At 27.8% G+C, this 20,540-nt stretch overlaps 1 protein-coding gene across 1 annotated transcript in view; it reads right to left on the bottom strand.

Moving 5' to 3' along the window:
- The window catches only part of LOC100200122 (U2 snRNP-associated SURP motif-containing protein), a 44,719-nt gene that overhangs the window by 18,932 nt on the left and 5,247 nt on the right, over nt 1-20,540 (bottom strand). The window contains exons 2-9 of the mRNA XM_065788409.1: nt 18,813-18,930; nt 11,093-11,125; nt 10,830-10,936; nt 10,540-10,610; nt 9,235-9,350; nt 8,822-8,916; nt 7,549-7,714; nt 7,208-7,389 (exon numbers count right to left, since the gene is read on the bottom strand). Coding sequence (XP_065644481.1) covers nt 7,208-7,389; nt 7,549-7,714; nt 8,822-8,916; nt 9,235-9,350; nt 10,540-10,610; nt 10,830-10,936; nt 11,093-11,125; nt 18,813-18,930 — 888 coding nt within the window. The remainder of the gene's footprint in view (nt 1-7,207; nt 7,390-7,548; nt 7,715-8,821; nt 8,917-9,234; nt 9,351-10,539; nt 10,611-10,829; nt 10,937-11,092; nt 11,126-18,812; nt 18,931-20,540) is intronic.

Below are 20,540 nucleotides of genomic sequence, written 5' to 3'. Positions count from 1 at the left end.
TTCTTCTATTATAATTTCTTCTTTTTTTATTGATATCTAATATGGATTTCCTTTAAGAAATATGATCACAAGGGGCAAATTAAGCGATCGCGAATTGAAAATTCCGTATAAGTTTCTGGTATTTTGGCGCGTTATTTTTGGACCATTCATAACAGTTTTACAAATTGTTGATTTTAGAAGTTCATGCTTCTAAATGTTTCTGAAGTTTTGTAATTTTTCTAGATTCAATTAAATTTATTTTGATTATTTTTTAGTTATGTTTATAATTATGTTTATAAATTAAAATATGTAAATTATAAAAATATTGTGTTAAGATAAACATAATACAATATTTATATACAATTTCAAATAGTTTTTCAATTTTCAATAGTTTTTAAAATAATTTTTAGTAATTTTATTATGGAGCAAAATTAAATTAACTGCAATTTTAATGGTTTTTTGAAGCAGAACATTGGTATACAAGCTGGTTACATTGTATGATACTAAAAAATGTTTGTGGAGATTGACTTATTTCATTAACAAAGAAAAAAAAATTTTTTTTAACCGTTTGTGGTAAAAAGTAGCTCTCATCAACTCTTTGTGTTTAAAGAAGACAAAATCAAGTACACTTTATGAAAAAACCATTTAATTGAGGAAACTAATTAAATTTTATCATTTCTTAATACAATATTTTTATAATTTACATATTTTAGTTTATTATATTATAAAATTATATATATATTACATATTATAAAATAGTTTGTAACTATAAGTAACAACGTTTTTCTTGTATTTTTTATTATAGATTATTTAACAAGTACTTATATAATTATTTCTTTATGCAATTTATTATGAATAAAAAGATACAACATTAAAAAAAAAGTTGTGGTTTAAAATTCTCCAATTATAAAAAATAAAAGTTACTACTTTGCCAAACCATATGCATATATTTTGTTTTTAATAACTTGAATGTTTTTAGGACTTTAAAGTGCTTTTCAATGACAGTTTTAAATAATAATAAATCATAATTAAACAATAAACTCAATCAGTGCAAATTTTATATAAAACTTTTTTTTTGCGTTTTTCCGGATAGCGATGAGGAGTGCAGATAGTCTTCTTATTTTATTTTTATACCATGCATCCAAAGCAGGGTTTGGGTCAAATTTCTTGATGCTGCATCCTTCTTCATCTATTTGTAAAAGAGATTCAAGATGATCACGAGATAGTTTGTTTCTCCAAACCGATTTTACTCTGTCAATACAGGAAAACATCCGTTCTTCTTTAGCATTTGTAAAGAGACAAATTAAAAGCAACTCAAATATATCTAACACATTTCTGCATTCAGCAATAATTATGTCTGATGTAAATATTTTTTTTCATGTTTTCAAATAATATTCACCTTACAAATTTTTTAACAATGGAAATATATAACATTTTAAAACAATTAACTCAATAAAAATTTCATCAGTTTTACACCCCCCCCCCCCCATTTTTTAGGAGGTCTTTAAAGTGTGAAACCACTTCTGCTACTTCTTTAACACCAAATGTAATCACAGGGTTCATTGGCCAAAAAGAAATGTCCAAAAAAAAAGTTAAATGAATATTATTATAACGTAAATCCATGCTAGTTGTTAAACTATTCATTATATCAGTATAAATGTGTTGCACCAATGCATTAGTTTTATTAAAATTTTTTAAGGAATGTTTTGGTAAATAAAATCGCCATCTTTTTTTACTATACTTTTAATTAATTTTTTCTAGTTTATTAAAATAATTTGCTCTGTTGAAATACTGCTTAACAAACTATGCTTAACAGAACTTTAAGTTTTTCCATTGTCTAATTAAATTGCAGCTCCCTGCGGACAGCTTTTAAAGGATCATGTAAACCTTGCTGAATGCCAACACTCAAGCATCTTAACGGTGCAAGAACATCTAGATAAACAGATAAATGTATTACAAGAGATAAATTTTTCCAAACTTTTAAAAACCTCTTTAATTCAGCTTTTTTCAACGGCTGAGAATCTGTTTGACTAAGAGACTTTATATGAGAAAAATATGCACCATAATTATCTAAAGCTATTTTGATTGCATTCCACTTATGATCCAGCCAACAAGTACTGTATGTTTTTGCTGTTTTAGGAACAGATTTTTTTCCAAGCTTCTGATAAAAGTTTCAATTCTCGTAAATATTTTGGCAATTGTTCATAAAGACAATGTAACTTTAGTAAGAAGTTTTCGCAATTTGCAAATGCATTACATTTTTCAAAAGCACCTTTTAATGCAAGCTCGAAACAATGGTTCAAACAATGTATTACTTGAAGCCATGGAGATTTTTTTTTTAGTAATATTCCTAAACCTGAATGAACACCAAGATTTACGCTAGCTCTGTCTACGTTTAACCCTAAGAGTTTTTTATTTTTATTTATTTTTTAATTAGCTCTAGCAAACCAGGGAAATCGGAAAACGGACGTTCTTTTTTTGCTAAGTAGTAAATTGCATTGATTTACTTCTTAAGTGAGTCACGATCTTTAATTTAAAATTAATTAATTTAAAATCTTTTTCACTCCTTTCTCGTAGCTCTTTTTTAATATCAGTATTTTTATTTATATATTCTTTAAAACCTCCTGCACCAATTTACTCTGATAATCGATGATCTAATTTACAATGGTTATCTTTAGTTTTCGGTAAGAAAAATGATGCCATATTTTTAAATGTTTAGTTTACTTGATCTACTACGCTTTCAATTTAATATATTTTGAACCTTTGACTTTAAAAGTTTTTAAACCTTTTCAATTTGCTCAAAATGATTGTAAATTGGAACGCCATTTTGCAAATTAAAGCCATTAAAGTCTCAAAGCCATAGTTATGAAATATTTTCTTTTATTTTTCAACCCTTTACTACCATCACAAAATTTTTGCAGACTTATAATAACTAACCAACACTGACAATAATAAATAATATCACACTGGAAAATTCTGTCAGTGTTATGTATTATAAGCGTTATAAACAATATTATATTTTGTTTTTTTTAATATATCTTGCTTTTTGGTATAAATTTTTTTATTTCAATTATTGTTTTATTAAATGTATATTTTTAAATATTATTTTATCTTTAATTATATAATACTTACTGGAGTAAGTATACAACAAGGTCCCATGACCATGGCAATAGAAAGGAGGGCTCAGGGGTATATTGTCCAAGGATCTGGCTATGTTTATGGGCCCGTTAGAAAAAAGAGGGAGAAAAAAAAAATTTGAGCCAATTCGGCATTACATGGTGCCTATTTTCAGCCAAAAATAATTTGCCCCAGGCATGCCTTAACTCTCTACAGCCCTGCCCATGCCCTCGACTTTTTAAGCTACCATGGTGCCCCTGTCACCCATGTGTAACTTTATTCGTAGAATAACATTTTCCACTCTTATTTGTCAAGTTTCACGTTTCTAAAAAAAAGTGCTTAAACTTTAAAACCAACCACTGAAAATTATAAAAGAGTTTTAGTTGCCAAACCGCTAGTATCAATGTTTTCATTTATTTGTAAACACTTTAGAAATTTGTAGTGTGATGAAGTTGGTGGTTTGATGTAGCTTTGATCATCAAAGCTACATAAATAAATATCAACTATATCAAAGTTTGATTTAGTTTATATTTAATGTACTTTATTTAACTTATTTATATTTCTTTAAATTTTTGTCATATAAGATTAAGTACTTGAATCCTGTATTTTCTTTTTCTTTTTCTGTATTTGTATTTACCTAGCTATGTAAATACAAATACATAATACAATGGTTAGTCTAGCTAGATTTACAGCTTTTTCATAAAAATAAATTTTTTTTAACATGTAAGTTATGAAAGTCTTAATGAAATTAGTTATAGTTGATTTTTAAGATCCATAAAAACTGAGTTCACGGTTTTTTAAGAAACTAAAAATTTAAGACCAGAATTTTTTATGGAATTTTCAATTCGCAATCACTTAATTCGCCCCCTTGGATCATAAAGTTGCACCGAGTAACTAACAAATCTTATTCTTGATTGAAGTTTTATTTTTCATTTAAACATTTGTGTTTTAAAAGTGGCAGTACAGATTTTAGTATAAAAGAGCACCTGGCAAACATGAGGTTCAGACCCCACCATATTTCTGGTACTCTACAAACTTGCACAACAGCCTTGTTTTTCATAATTAATGTCGATGTAATAGGGATTAAAACATTGTATAAAAAACTGCAACCAAAAAAAAGTAGACTTTTTTGACTATAGCTTGCCCTACTTTTTCTTAATTTAATAATGCAGATTTTTTTCATTTTAATTTTTTAGTTTTTCAATCAGCATTTATTTGAAGAAAAATTGTTCCAAGATTCTATTGAAAATTGCCTTTAATTTAATTGTCTTTAAAAACTTTAATATTGAAATTTAATAATTTAACATCTATCTCTATCTAAATTGTTGTAAACAAAAAATTTTAAAAGTAAATAATACATCAATAAGACGCTGTTTACTAATTCTTGAGGCATGATTTCTTTGCAATGACTTCGGAATAACTAAAGATGCTAATGAGCCGTGACTGAAATCTTTTTGGTTTTTGCAATTATAAAATGAATGCTATTTGTTAATTTTGATGATTTTTTCGTTTTGCATGCCATAATAAAAAAGTGAGGGTTCCAAATTTTCTAAATTTTTTTGTTTGCACTCCTTGCGTAATAACTTTGCTTTGTATCGCTTAGCCACAGTTAAATTGGGATTGATAAACACTTTATTAAACTCGGTTGAATTTTTTAAATTTGTTGGATTCATTTTACACAAAAATTAGATGGAAAACAGTTAAAGGGATTCTAACGTGGTTGAAAATCACATTACTTAAACAAAGAAATAAAAATAAGTTTTGAACCAAATGTTAGTAAGTTAAATTACGGCTGTACTAATAATAGTTAAAGTATAAGAATTTACAGTTTTAGAAAGAGAGGACGACCACTGTAACAAAATGTAAAACTAAGCTTTAAAGGCTTAACTATTTCTTTTTCATTCAAAATTGTTGTGCATATGTTCATAACAACCTACTTAATTTAACCTAATTCTAAGCAGTATATACAAACAAATATAAACAATTGAAATAAGGTATGCTTTTAGTTCATAAAATTTTCTTATTAAAGGATATTCTGGCTTATGTTAAAGCTGTTGAAAGTAATCAACAGTGTTGAGAGAAATCAACAAGCAAAAGCTATTAATGATACTTATATACAATTTAAAAAGAAAAAGAAGTATAATTTTAGCCATAATTTTTATATAAAAGATACTGTAAGTTTTTTTCAAATTAAAGAGAAAACTGAGTCACTCACTAACAATAAAACACGAAAAAAAAATTTTTAAAAACAATATAAGCAAATATTTAAAAACACATATAAAATATAACTTATAGATTAAAAAAAAAAGAAGACTTTTAAACAACAATTTAGTAAATATTTCAAAATTAACAAGCTATTTAGTTTAAAAAAATTATTTTGTTTATCTTCATAATTCTCTTGAAAAATAAAGAGAACTATTTTTTAATGTTTTGATATTTATTTAATACTATCCAGCCCTCACAAATTTTTTAAAAGAATATATTAGAAAGCTGAAAACAACTAGTTTGACCCAGTTTCACTCTATTGTTTTTAAGGCTAAAATATTATTCAAATAATAATTTTTAGAGAACATTTATTTATAAATTAATATTAATTTGAAGAAAAAAATTCAAAGAAAAAAAATAATTATTTAGATTTTTTTATTTAGATTTATTTAGATAATTATTTATTTAGGTTTAATTAGAAACTGATATTTACAAATACTTTACATGAAAATATAATCTAAATTTATACTTAGCTTAATGTAATAGAACTTAATTTATTAAATCAAATTAAGTAATAGTATGTTATGGATGACATTTTTTTAAAAAAATTTTATATGAGCATTAAACTTATTTTTTTTAACTGCATTTTAAAACATATTTTATTATTATCTCTGAGACAAATTTGTATAAACTCACCAGGCTCTTTTACTTTAAACTGATACTTTTTCTTATACTTTAAAACCTATACTTTTTCTTATACTTTAAAACCTTTACTCTTTCTTATACTTTAAAACCTATACTTGATCTTATACCTTAAAACCTATACTTTTTCTTATACTTTAAAACTTTTACTTTTTCTTATACTTTAAAACCTTTACTCTTTCTTATACTTTAAAACCTATACTTGATCTTATACCTTAAAACCTATACTTTTTCTTATACTTTAAAACTTTTACTTTTTCTTATACTTTAAAACCTTTACTTTTTCTTATACTTTAAAACCTATACTTTTTCTTATACTTTAAAACTTTTACTTTTTCTTATACTTTAAAACCTTTACTTTTTCTTATACTTTAAAGCCTATACTTTTTCTTATACTTTAAAACCTATACTTTTTCTTATACTTTAAAACCTTTACTCTTTCTTATACTTTAAAACCTATACTTGATCTTATACCTTAAAACCTATACTTTTTCTTATACTTTAAAACTTTTACTTTTTCTTATACTTTAAAACCTATACTTTTTCTTATACTTTAAAACCTTTACTCTTTCTTATACTTTAAAACCTATACTTGATCTTATACCTTAAAACCTATACTTTTTCTTATACTTTAAAACTTTTACTTTTTCTTATACTTTAAAACTTTTACTTTTTCTTATACTTTAAAACCTATACTTTTTCTTATACTTTAAAACCTATACTTTTTCTTATACTTTAAAACCTATACTTTTTCTTATACTTTAAAACCTATACTTTTTCTTATACTTTAAAACTTTTACTTTTTCTTATACTTTAAAACCTTTACTTTTTCTTATACTTTAAAGCCTATACTTTTTCTTATACTTTAAAACCTATACTTTTTCTTATACTTTAAAACCTATACTTTTTCTTATACTTTAAAACCTATACTTTTTCTTATACTTTAAAACTTTTACTTTTTCTTATACTTTAAAACCTTTACTTTTTCTTATACTTTAAAGCCTATACTTTTTCTTATACTTTAAAACCTATACTTTTTCTTATACTTTTAAACCTTTACTCTTTCTTATACTTTTAAACCTTTACTCTTTCTTATACTTTAAAACCTATAATTTTTTTTATACTTATAAAACCACCTATATAATTCCTAAAACCAAAACTTTAATGGTTTTAATGGAAATCTATTTACGGAACAGTATCCTACCCCATCAAATTCAACACCACTTTTTCTCAATGAATATGATAGCTGGCAATTAAACGGAAGCCCAGATTGTTTAGGAGGTCGAACAGCTGTTGAATGCGATGGATGAATATAAATAGGCATAGGAGGAATTGGTACACACTTGCCCCAACCTATTTTCATTTCATAATCCATGACATCTTTTCCTAAATAATATTATTCATTTTTTTTTATTATAAGGCAAATAGTAACAGTGTACTACATATTAATACTATAATAATTAAGAAAATAATTTCAACAGTTGTTTTATAATGACCATATGTTCAATATTAAGTTTAAATATTATCATATTAACTCATAACTACCTTCTATATCAGCTAAGCATTTTTCACCATCTTTCCTCACCATAAAAGCAACAAAACCACAATTTCTATTTCGTGATTTTTCATCTTCTGTTCTCGGCCACATTATTTTGACGCTAGCCAAAGGGCCATACTTTCCAAAAATTTTACATAATTGTTCTTCATTCATCTAAAAATAATAAAGAAATAAAAATTGGATGGGTACTTTTGAAAAAAAAAAGCATAACAAGAAACCCCTTTTAACATTTTAACATTTTCTTTCAAATTCTTTATTAGTCTCAGAATTTTGCAATTATATTTTGAATCATTCCACTAAAAAATATTTTATATGTTGTAGCATTTATAAGATATGTATAACCATTAGTTACCATTTCATTAGGAATTTTAATACCAGTCATGTCTTTATTATTAAAGGCACTTTGAACTCTCAATCTGTAAGCAGAATTAAAACCATTAAGAAAAAATCTGAGCTAAATTTTGTTTCCAGGTCTTTTGTTTCACTTTATGTTGCATTTACTTTTGTCCAAAAATTAAAAACATGTTACAGATAAAATGTAAATAATCAAAAAGTGTTAAAAAGCCAAGTTTAAATCTAATAAATCAAATTTAATGCTTGCCAACAATGAACAATCAAACAACAAATAGAAAAAAAAATTTATTTTTTGCCATAAATTTAAATTTGTCAAGAAGCAAATAAGTTAATGATATAAAAACATGGCACAACAATTTACATTCAATGGCGAAAAAGCCAAACTAGAGGGTTAATCTTCATTCATTGTTGACGAAAATCAACAAAACATTTTCTATGTCTGTTACATGATTAAACACTCTGCTTTAAGTGCAACAGTTTGAAACCTTGAGAGTGTAAAACTCCAGCAAATTCAAATCAGAAGTTAAAACAAAGACCTAAACTTAGAACATATCACATTCTATAGACTTTAATTGAGTGATCTCAAGAAAACTTTGCTTTGATATTAAAAAGTTCACCTAAAACATTTATTAAAAATTGTTAACAACTTGTGAATTAAAAATCTTAGCTTAATCCTCTGGCTCCAACAAACCTCCTTTACATTCCTACTGTGGATACAATATAACAAATAAGAACTTTATAGAGGAATTTTTCAAAACATTGAAACTTTTTTCTCAAAAAACAAAAAAACTTATTTCTATGTTTTTATAAACATCATGATATTAGTCAACATATTTTTATCAGCATTATTTTTTTGAAAAAAACAAAAACAAACCATTGGAATTCTGACCCCGCTATATAACACACCTTTGGATTAAGGTTGCTGACAAACAAATTTGTTGTTGTAGGATCTCCATTATCTTTAGAACCTCCTTCATACTGATAATTCATCTCATCTATATCTATAATACATAAAATATTTTTACAATGAGGAGAAATATTATTTTTTCTACTATTAGGAGTATATAAATAGTTTTTTTAATATATTACATATACAATGTATTGTAATTTTTTAGCGCATAACATTTTCTCCAGTTAAAATTGTACTATTTTTTCCAGGTTGATCAGCCTGCAATGTGCTAAAATTTACTCTGGCTTGTTAAACTGTTAAAACATATTGGAAACAATCTAATTAGCTTATTTTTAAGAAAACATAGCCGCTGGCTTAATTTTATTTTGATTATTGTATCTTTAAACATATTATGTTTATCTATAGTTACCTTCAGTAGTTTTTGGCTTAAAAAAAGTAGGTGGCAAAGCATTCAGCATTTCTTCTGATATTCCTGATAAATCACCCTTTTTCAATTTTCTTCTAATATCTCGTTCTTTTTGAGACCTAGCAAAGATTCATTCATTATAACAAATTTATCACACTTTAGGCAAAATAATTTTTGTGTATACAAATATAACAGAAGTTTTTACAGTGACACATATAACAAAAATATAATTATTTTCATTTTTTGAACAACTTGTTTTTTTTATTCATTTAAAAGCAAGTGCTAACTTTTGGATTTTAATTACAAAAGTTATTACTAATTATAAAGTGATTTTAAATATGCTAAAAGTAAAAACCACAATAGATAAACCAAAAAAATTTCCCCAGGAAACTTGTAGGTGTAAATATAATCCACCTTAATGTAAACTTTTTATATCAAACTTTAAACATTTTGCCATGTGAGTAATGCCCAGGGAAAATGTAGGTACCTAAACAAAATATATTTTAGGCTGACATACATTAAGAATTAAGTTAAAAATTGAGGTTTGTAGTCAAAAATGCAGATTTAAGTCAACACTAGAAAATTAAACTATTAAAATAAGCCTAAAATTTAAGAAAAGTTTAAAGTTTGGTAATAAAAAATTTAAAATACGCTAATTAGCAATTTTAACACAAAAACAGAGTAGGAACAAAAAAAAACATAAATTGAATTATTTAAGACACGAAGCTAGTGTTTATTTAACTAAATCTTAACCAAAAACCTCTGGCTTTACATATCATAATACTTTAAACTGTTTAAATTGCAATAGTAGTGGTAGAGTGCTTGCTTCATGAGCAAGGAGTATGGTTCTAGATGCACTAATATAATATGAGTCTATTTATACACAGTGAACAAATTTCAAATACACAACATCAAATATCAATTTGGTAGTTTAAAGCAGAAGCAATCACAATCGATAAGGCCAAGCAAAAATACATAAAAGATATGTAAACAAAAAGCAAATTGTTGACTTAATGGTAATAGAGGCTGTTAATGTCTGCAGGTGTGATAATGTGCATTAGTTTGTTCCACCATGTTGTTTTGATATGGTTATACTCAACCTCACATGTGTAGTATTGATACCACACTTAGTACTTATAGTACTCCAAACTTAACACCTTGTTTGTAAAAGTTGGTTTTTTAAACTTATAGGGTTGAGGGAGACAAATTATAAAAAAAAGTTACCTAATAGATAAAAAAGAAAAATAATTTAAACATTGCAAATGAATCACTTTATAATACAATTGAACAAGTAAATACAAAAAAAACCTTTCTAATTCTTCTTTAAATAATTCCAAATTGCTTTTCCGTTTCTCACCCGTCTTTTTTTTGCTTAAATCCTGAGAAATTGTATAAATATATTTAGATTGCTTACATTAACAAATATACTTTACAAAATAGATTTAAAAAGACGCAATCTGACAGATTTAGTAAACGACTATATTTACTTATAATTAATCAATAATCTATAATTAATACCAATTAATGTTTCAACATAACTGTACCTTTACTTATGTCCCAAGAAAAAAAAGAAGAAAAAGAAAAAGAAATAAATATACAAGCTTTGAAGTCTTGTATTCCTCTGTGATTTCCTTGCTTTTTTTAAACTCTTCAGCCAATTCGGCCATTTTTGACTTTGGCTTATATAATCTACTAGTGTCATAACCTAAAAAAAATATTACAAAGTAAAAAAATTTAAAAGCATCAAATTAATTTGATAAAAAAGTTAGTTAAATGTGTTTTTTTTTAAGTTTAATAAACTAAAAAAACACTTTTAAAAGTCATGTTTTACTATTATTTACAATTCATCACTATTACTTACTTTCCTCCTCTGGTGCTAATTTAGGTTCAATTGCTAAAAAAAAAAATGAAAACAAATAAAACTGTTAATAAAAATCATTCATGTAAACATTAAACAATTTATCTAGTATTTGAGGTCAGCAATTTTTATAATTAGATTATATAATATTGGTTAAAAAGTAAAATGAAATGAATATTTAAACCTGGATATATTTTAAGGCTTTAAAATAATTGTAAAAATACTATAATTATATGATTATTTATTAAATGTTAAACTGAAAATTTTGATATTCAAATTTAAAATATAATCAAATTATGATTAAAAAAAAAAAAGAATGAATTTATAATTTAAATGAAAGAGCCTATTACTAAAACTTTAGTTGTTAAACTCATTTCAACACTAAAATAATTTTTACACAATAGAATTTACAGAGAACATCATATAGAACTTAATTTTTTATTTCAAAGAAAAAAATTTATCAAAAATTTAAAATTTCACCTAAAAACTTAAAACCCTAATATCTTTCTAATGACTATAAAGTATCAATGACTTGACAGTTTAAAGTTAACAGTTTGAATAAATTTTACAAGAAATAGGTTTAGTTGCAATTATTTATGTTAATTAAATAATTATGTAAAAATTACTGATAACATGCACAATGCCTAGATTTTTAATGCAGCCAACAAAATTTAGTGCTTAAGGTATCAAGCTGAAGACATATTTTTTAAGATCATTTATTTTTACAGCATTGCTTATTAAAAATTAAAAGAATTATTAAAAGTGCTAAAAATAAAAAGAACAGGATATCCTGCTACTGGTAACGTAACCTAATACAATCTGCTTCATGTCCTGCTGCCTTGTAGGATACGCCTTTTTAGGCAAAGGCTAGGAGATGCCAACACCACCTTGAAAAACCCCCTGACTTGGGGCTCTTGGTTGAGTAAAGGCTAGAGATGGTGTCTCGATAAAAATACTCATCTTGGGCAGATGTTAAATGCATACAGCTACTGTCTTGAGGAAGGCCTCCTAAGCAAAGACTTAAGGGGTAAACAGATTCTATCTGTTGACCAGCCTCACACCCCTCTTCATCTATTAGGCTTGCACATATGTATTTTTAATACATTGCTTCCAGTTTAGGATGTTGAATGCTGGATCTTGTTGACTCAATGCATGGGTTTTGCTTGAGTCAGTCAGGTTTCCCGAACTCTGTGGTAGCTTTCAGTGAGGCTGATTCCATCAACAGCTGAAAAATATCAATGTATTGACAGTGCCATGTTGCGCATGGATGGTGTCCCAGTTTGTACTTTTGGTGTGCATTACCAAGGCCACATTTGGAGCCCTTTGTTACAGCTTAGGGTTTTTTAGTAGTAATGAGGCAATTGCTTGGGCTATTAAACAGTGTACTGAGTACTATCTATACTTAAAGTCAAATTCTTTAACAAATTAAAAAATGAATAAAGTACCAAAAACTATAAAACACAAAAAACCATCATCATCACCAAGTTCTTTAAACCTATCATTCACTAATCTTCGTGGTCTTCGACATAACTTTCTTCTGTTGAGTCTTATCTCTTGCAAAGTTCACCAGACCTACTTGCTCTTTGTGAGTCTAATTTGGGTTCAGCTGTCACATCTTGTGATCTTAGTGTTGATGGTTATCTTCCTTTAATTCCTAAAGACTCTAATAGTTACATGCTTGGCCTAATCATTTACATTTGCAAAAAATGTGCTTTCGTTTAGCACCACTTCACTCTTTTGCCTTTCTCTTTGTTCTATATCGCTTTCCTTCATCTCAAGACTGAACTCTTTTTGATGTTATTTCTGATCAAATTGACCAAGCCCTCCCTCTTTATTCATCAGCCAATATTGTTGTTGTTGGTGACTTTAATGCTCATCAAACTGAATGGATTGGCTCTGGTGTCAGTGGCTCTGCAGGCATTAAACCCCACAACTTTTTCTTTCTCAATCCCAACTCAAATAGTCAACTTTCCAACTCGCTTTTCAGACAACCCAAATCATTTACATTCTCTACTCGACTTATGTCTTGTTTCTGATCCTAGTCAGTGTTCAGTTTCTCCACATTCACCCTTCTGATCACAGTTCGATCTCTCTAAAACTAATATCTCATTCTTCTTCATTATCTGAATCCCTCTATCATTGTACCTCTTACAACTACCTTAAAGCTGACTGGGACTCTTTCCGTGATTTTTTTCGTGATGGCCCTTGGGTAGAAATCTTTCATCTTCCTGTTGACAAATGTGCTTCTTACATAACTTTGTGGATTCAGGCAGGCATGTAATCTTTTATTCCCTCTCAACGACTCCAGGTCAAGCCTTACTCTTCTCCATGGTTTTCCTCACATTGCACTGCTGCAATTGCCAATCGAAACCATTACTTCCATATCTATAAGCAAAACAATTCTCCAGAAAACAGACGTCTGTTTACTATTGCTAGAAACAATTGTAAAAAGGTTTTGTCTAACGCCAAAGCCCGCTATTCTCAGTTCATGAAATCTCATATTTCATCAAAAAACATTAGGCTCTCATGACTTCTGGAGAATCTTTAATAGTATCAATAATAAGGGCAAATCTGTAATTCCACCTCTCTTGTATGGTTCAGACTTTGTCACCTCACCTAAAGACAAAGCTCAATTGTTTGCTAAGAACTTTTCATCAATATCATCTCTTAATTCCACTAGTTGCGTTCTACCTATTGCCAACAAACAGGTTGATCCATTGCTTGACATTTGTATCACTCCAGCTTCTGTATTTAAAGTGATTTCCTGCTTAGACTCGTCTACAGCTTAAGGCCTGGACAACATACCTGTTATAGTCTTGCAGAAGTGTTTTCCAGAGCTGTCATCTATACTTTTAAAACTATTCAACAAGTACTTAATAGAGTCTTGTTTTTCAGCCTGCTGGAAAGCGGCATCTGTTATCCCTATTTTCAAAAATTCTGGAGAGCAATCTGATTTGTCTAACTACCGTCCCATTAGTCTTTTTCCTATCATAAGCAAGGTTTTTGAATCTTTAATTAACAAACACTTAAACTCTCATCTTGATTCTAATAACTTACTTTCTGATCATCAATATGGATTTCGATCTCCTTGTTCTACAGCTGATTTGCTAACAGTAATAACCAATAGGTTTTATCATGCATTAGATATAGTAAGTGACCGGGGCTGCGACCCCGGCTAAAAACAGAGGTTTTTGCAAACTCGGCCCCGGCTAAACAAACACCATTTGCAGGGGTTACTAGCCGGGGCTGGATTTTTGTAGTTGTTGTTGCTGTGTTTTTTTATTTTGTTTAAGTTAAAATTTGTTCTGAAAGTTTAAGAAAATATAAGAAAAAGTCACAAAAATGATATATACAAATACAATATAATTCATAAATATTTACAATGACAAATAAGAAAGAACAAAGTAGATCAGATGGATATATGGTGTCTTTAAAAGATAGGAAAAGAAGCAATGATCTTAGAGAGAGTATGAAAGTAGTTATTATATTTATAGTGTGTATCAGAGAAGATGATAATGATGCCAATGATTAAGATGATAATGATGATCATTGTCATCATCATCTTAATCATCATCATCAACTGTATACTTGATGATGATGATGATGATGATGATATTATGATGATGATGATGATGATGATGATGATGATGATGATGATGATATGATGATGATGATGATGATGATATTATGATGATGATGATGATGAGTATGATGATGATGTAGAGATGATGATGTAGAGATGATGTAGAGATGATGATGATGATGATGATGATGATGATGATGGTGATGATGATGAGATGATATATATACCTTTATATAAAATATATCATGAATTTTAAATAACAATAATATATTTATAAGGAATATCAATAGTAATGCAGCCAATAGTAATGCGGTCACAAACCCGGCCCCGGCTATGTTTTATCAAACCTGGCCCCGGCCAAATGTCAACCCCGGTTGCTTACTAATTAGATAAAGGTGGAGAGGTTAAGGCCATCGCTCTTGACATTCCTAAAGCTTTTGATAAAGTTTGGCATGCTGGTATCCTCCATAAGCTATCTTCTTATGGCGTATCTGGTAACAACTTTTAGATTATTGAGCCCTTTCTAATCGTAGCATAAAAGTTGTCCTCAATGGACAGCACTCTTCTTCTTATTCTGTAATTTTAGGGGTTCCTTGTGGTTCTATCCTTGGCCCTATACTCTTTTTAATTTACATTAACGATCTTCCAGATATTCTCACATCTAAGCTGGCATTGTTTGCTGATGATACTACCATATATTCTTTTCATGATTAGAAGCCAACATTCTCAGATTGGTTGGAGGGGGAATTTGAGCTTGAAAAGGATCTCACTTCTGCTACAGCATAAGGTTCACAGTGGCTGGTGAACTTCAATTCAGATAAAACTCAATTTTTTTTTCAGCCAATTGTTATCACAACAATTTAGATCTTCCTATATTTATGAACGGTGATGTACTCGATGAGTCATTTACCCTTTATCTTCTAGGTTTAACTCTTAATTCTGATCTTTTTTGGAAACCATATATCAAATCTGTTGCAAAATTAGCATCTGCTAAGGTTGCATCTCTTTATCGAGCTTGACACTTTCTTACTCCGGTTTTTACTCTTCTTGTGTAGTGGCACTCTCTGGAGTGTTTCCGAGGCTCCATAGAGAACCATTATTTTTAAAGAGGCTGCTCTGTTTTTTTTTAAAGTGTTTCTTTTAATTTATTTAAAACTCTCTCTTTCTACTCACAACTCTGAAACACGAATATTGCTAAACAAAGTCACTGCACTATAAAAATTAACTATAAAAAAAATTTTTTTTTTTTGATCTTAACTTCAAAGTGTAAACTTTATTCAAAACCTCTCAGTTTTTAAAATTTATCTTCTTAAAATCACATCAAAGTTATTACTATGAAGAAGCTCTTGATTAGCGTACTAACCTTACCCAATCAAATCTTTTAAAAAGAAAATGCAAATAAGCTGCAAATTATAAAGACATGATAAAGAAAAATAATTAGCATTAATTGTTGATTAAAAAAATTTTTTTTTACTAACTAGTTTTTCACTGGTAAAGTGTAGGACTAGGTAGATAAAGAAACAATAGCATTTCGTAGAAGAAAAATGAGAGATATATAAAAGCAGAGAATAAAATCAAGAGAGAGGAAATAAAGAAAGCAATCTTTGAAGATAATAGCTTTGCAACGGATTTTATAAGATGAATATTTTATCATAAGATTATAAAAATGAATTTGCATAAAATACTGTCTCCATATTGTGCTTTACATCAAATAATTCTCTTTTTCTTTTAAACAACATCCAAAAATGCATTGTAAATGCAGTTAGACCTGCCCTTTCTGCCAGGCTTGAGCCTGTCACATTGTTTGCATTGATTGATTAATTTTTACAAACATTTCATTGGTCGCTGCCAAAGCTCAATCTGGGATATATTGTTCCATCATCAATAAATAGATCATCAGAAAGATCATTAATGTAAATAAGAAACAATATGGTCATAGACAGAGCTATGAGGTATCCCAGAAACTACTAAAGATAAAGTAAAATGTTGTTCATCATGAATAATTTTAGTACTGTAATTGAAGAGAAAAGTTTCAGTAATTTAAAAAGTTTTTCTAATTCAGAGAATATAAAAATGAAGAAAATTTAAGAAGAGAAATGTGTCAGAGTTAATGCATATCAACTTATACCTTTTTTTTTGAAAAGCCTTTGATATGGCAAAAGCAATATGTTTGTTTTTACTGGACCTAATGACACAATAAATTCTCTTGATTACAATTAACAATTTGAATTATTATTCATCAAAAATGTTTTGCAAAAAACAGAATTCTGGAAAATACTTTTGCAAGATTGAGGCAGGAATACTATCAGGAACATAAGCAATAGATAAATTGAGGAATAACTTAAGTCACCGAGTGATTAGAATTTCTAATAAAAGATAAACTTGTTTGTTAGGAATATAAGTAAAAATGTGGTCATTATAATCAGGGGAAAAAAAAGTATTTAAAAGATTTTGTTTGTGAAATAATTGTTTATGAAGGCTTTTAAACTTATTAAACTTTTAAAATTTTAAATTGAGCCTAATAGCTGTAAATCGTATTGGAAATAACAAAATAGAGTTCCATAAGTATTCACAAGAAGATACATCTAAAAAATCTTAAATTAAATCTAGAGATGTATTGGAATCAGTTTATGCTGTCCCCGATTGCGGGTACCCGCAACAAAATACTGGGTACGAGTCTGGGTACCTGACAACAGGTCCATTTTAAAAAATTGGAATAAAAGCTTGTGATATCTCTAGCGCTGAATTGTTTTCACAAAATAACACTGATTAATTTGCCTAAATATATCAAATTTCATTTTTAATAAACAACTATATTTACACTCGAGGTCGCAAATTCAAATTACGCTAACTATAGTGTAAACTCTATGCCCATGAATATTCTTTCTCCCTAAGGGTTGTTAATATTTGGAATAACTTGTTGTCTGATGTCATTAATGCCAAAAACATCAAGAGCTTTCAAATAAAAATCAATTCTGTAAACATCGATAAATACTGTTCTGGTTAACTACTAACTCGTTTTATAACTGTGGTATTACATACAATATATACTTTTTTATAATTTATTGCTAAAAAATCCCTAATATGCGCTAATTAATCAAAAGTTATGTTATGGAAAATAAAAGATTAAAAGAGACAGAGAATTAAAAAAAAAAAAAAAAAAAGAGTAGTCCTTCTTGACTGTAGTGTGAATAAAATAAAAAAATTTGAAAAAATAAAAAAGAATTTAGACAACAGTCATTTGATGTCTTATTTTAATTGTTTATTAACTTCAGATTAGAATGAACAAACATTAGGTATTGGAAAGTTATAAACATCTGTATAAATCAGCTTTTTTTTAGCAATATATTTTGATTATTTTGAATAAAAAAAATTATTTTACATAATATTTTAAGTGAGACAACTATATTGAGTAAATACAGCTTTGTAATTATCGACTCCATAACTCTCTTAGACTTATTAAGAAGTTTATTGGTTGAACTTTTAAACTAAAAGCAATCCTGTTTATATTTTGACATAATTCAAAGTACCACATAAACAAATAGTTACAGCACTTCGGTGATGTTTATTAAAAATTTATTTTCAGATACCGGGTATTGCAACAAAATGGCAGATTCCGGGTACCTAGAGAAACAGCTGAATTACCTGGTCCTTGGGTCCGAACCAGGTACATCACTATTTAAACCCCAGAGCTCAAGATTTGAGACAGGAAATAATGTAAAACATATCTACAACACTAAATGACTAACATCCAAAACATATAAACAGTTTTAGACAGCATCTGTTTTCCACTTAGTAAATGACCAGGGCTTGTATTTGACTGTGGCCAAGGCCGGTTCTACGGATGGGACTGCATAAACGTTAGTGCATATTGACTTATTTTTATATCTCATATCAATATGCACCAATATTTATACAGCCCCAGCCATAAACCCGGCTTTGGACCAGGTTAAATACCAGCCCCACTCACTTACTACTTCCATCTAAAAAATTTTCCTTGGATATAAGACTACCAAGATGCTATTTACACCATACCCAAAAAAAGTAACTTCTGAAGTTAAAAATTTCATTTTTTTTAATTTTAATTTTATAAATTGTTTAAAACTTGAATAATAATTTTTAAAGTAAAAATTATGATACCAATGGATTTATTTGGATCGATTATTCCTGCTCTCACAAAAGCCTTTCCTGCTGCAGCAGATGTTTGAAAGTCTGCAATATATTCATCTAAAACAGCAGCAGCTTCCAATTCTTCATGCTAAGAAAATGTAAAACATAAAATTATATTACAAGATATAAATATATTATTAAAAAAAAACAAGTAACTGTTTTAGGAATTTTTATTTTTTTTAAAACTGATACTAAGGTGATTTTGGCATAGATACTAATGAGATAACACGATTAAAGGGCACAGTTTTGTTGCAGAAGTTTGGTTATATATTTTTTAAATGTGTTTGGGAAAAAAAAACAGAACATTTTTTACCAGTTCAAGCTTCTTAAGTTGCTTTTTTCATGATTTTCATGAAAACAATTCTTTTAATTAGTTTCAGCAAGAACTGATTTTTTTTGCACACTCTTTTGACAGAAAAAATATGCGAACTAATGATAGAAGCTATGGATTTTTTTAAAGTTAAAGCAACTAAATTATTTGTGGGAGCATCTAGCCACCTAATCAGGGGTTTTTATTTTTGGGTAAAAATATTGAAGAAAAAAATTTAAACGTCTGACTACTAAAATACGTTTAATAAGAAACAGTTTAATTAAAAGTAAATTAATAAAAAAAAGTGAAACGTTAAAAAATGCTGTTGTGTAACATTAGTTACAAAGAGATAAATTGGTAAAGAGATAGCAATAAATACAACTTTTAAAGATTGTCATTTTTGTTGTACTCGTTTGTTGTACTCGTTAACTGTTTCGTGTTGTTTCCTTATTGTCAATCTTAACTTTTTTTTTTTTTTTTTTTTGTAAAAACACTTATTTATAAGCCTATGTAAAAACTCAAGTTACTATGTCAATGTTACCCCATTACCAGGTAACTTTGGTCACCGTATTAATTCAATAAAATCTTGGATTTGGTGAATATAATTTAATAACACCAGTTATGCACAATTTTTAGCATCAAAATAGTATTGGTTAAGTTTTTTTGCTTCATTACGTAAAGCAAAAAAGTTGAGAGCCGAAACCGCAAAGAAATGTTTTATAAAAAAAAAAAAATATTATTACACATGCATCTTAATGTTTTTTATTTTGTTAATTTTGCTTAACTAAGTTAAAATAAAATTTTATTTTACTAATGAAAAACAAAAGAGATTCAGTGTTATTAATGATTCAACTGCCCATTCGCGTGATTCAAAATGCAACTACAAGGTTTAAAAAATGATACATTAGTATTTGGAATTAAAAGAAAATGTAATTTTAAAGCTCATTTTAAATTGAGAAGAAACGTGCTTCAAAATGCAACAAAAACATAAAAAAGCAGTACAGTAACACTTTGAAATATTAAATCATGTGTCGGTTTCTTTTTATTAAATTTAGTAAAATTATTATTAAACGAAGTGTATGCTACTTTTAATGCTTTTTAAAGTTTTCTTTTAAATAATCGCAAAGAATAAATCCTTCATAGATCAAAATATGGTTTTATTAATAAACACACTTTTGTAAGTAACAAAATTTCTGGTCATTCTGTTGGGCTAATGACAGGCTTTTTTTTATATTTTAGTTCTCCTTGGAGAAAACGAGTCAGCCTGTGCCACCGGATGACCATGAGGGTATAGCATAATTAAATTGCGGTACATTATATAAAACCATAAAATATATTACATTTTTACGATAAATAGAATTAGCTTCATTAATAATTATTTTCAGTTT

The sequence above is a fragment of the Hydra vulgaris genome, chromosome 01 (genome assembly GCF_038396675.1).
Source record: "Hydra vulgaris chromosome 01, alternate assembly HydraT2T_AEP".
Lineage (NCBI taxonomy): Eukaryota > Metazoa > Cnidaria > Hydrozoa > Anthoathecata > Hydridae > Hydra > Hydra vulgaris.
This window is presented reverse-complemented; position numbering and strand designations above follow the sequence as displayed.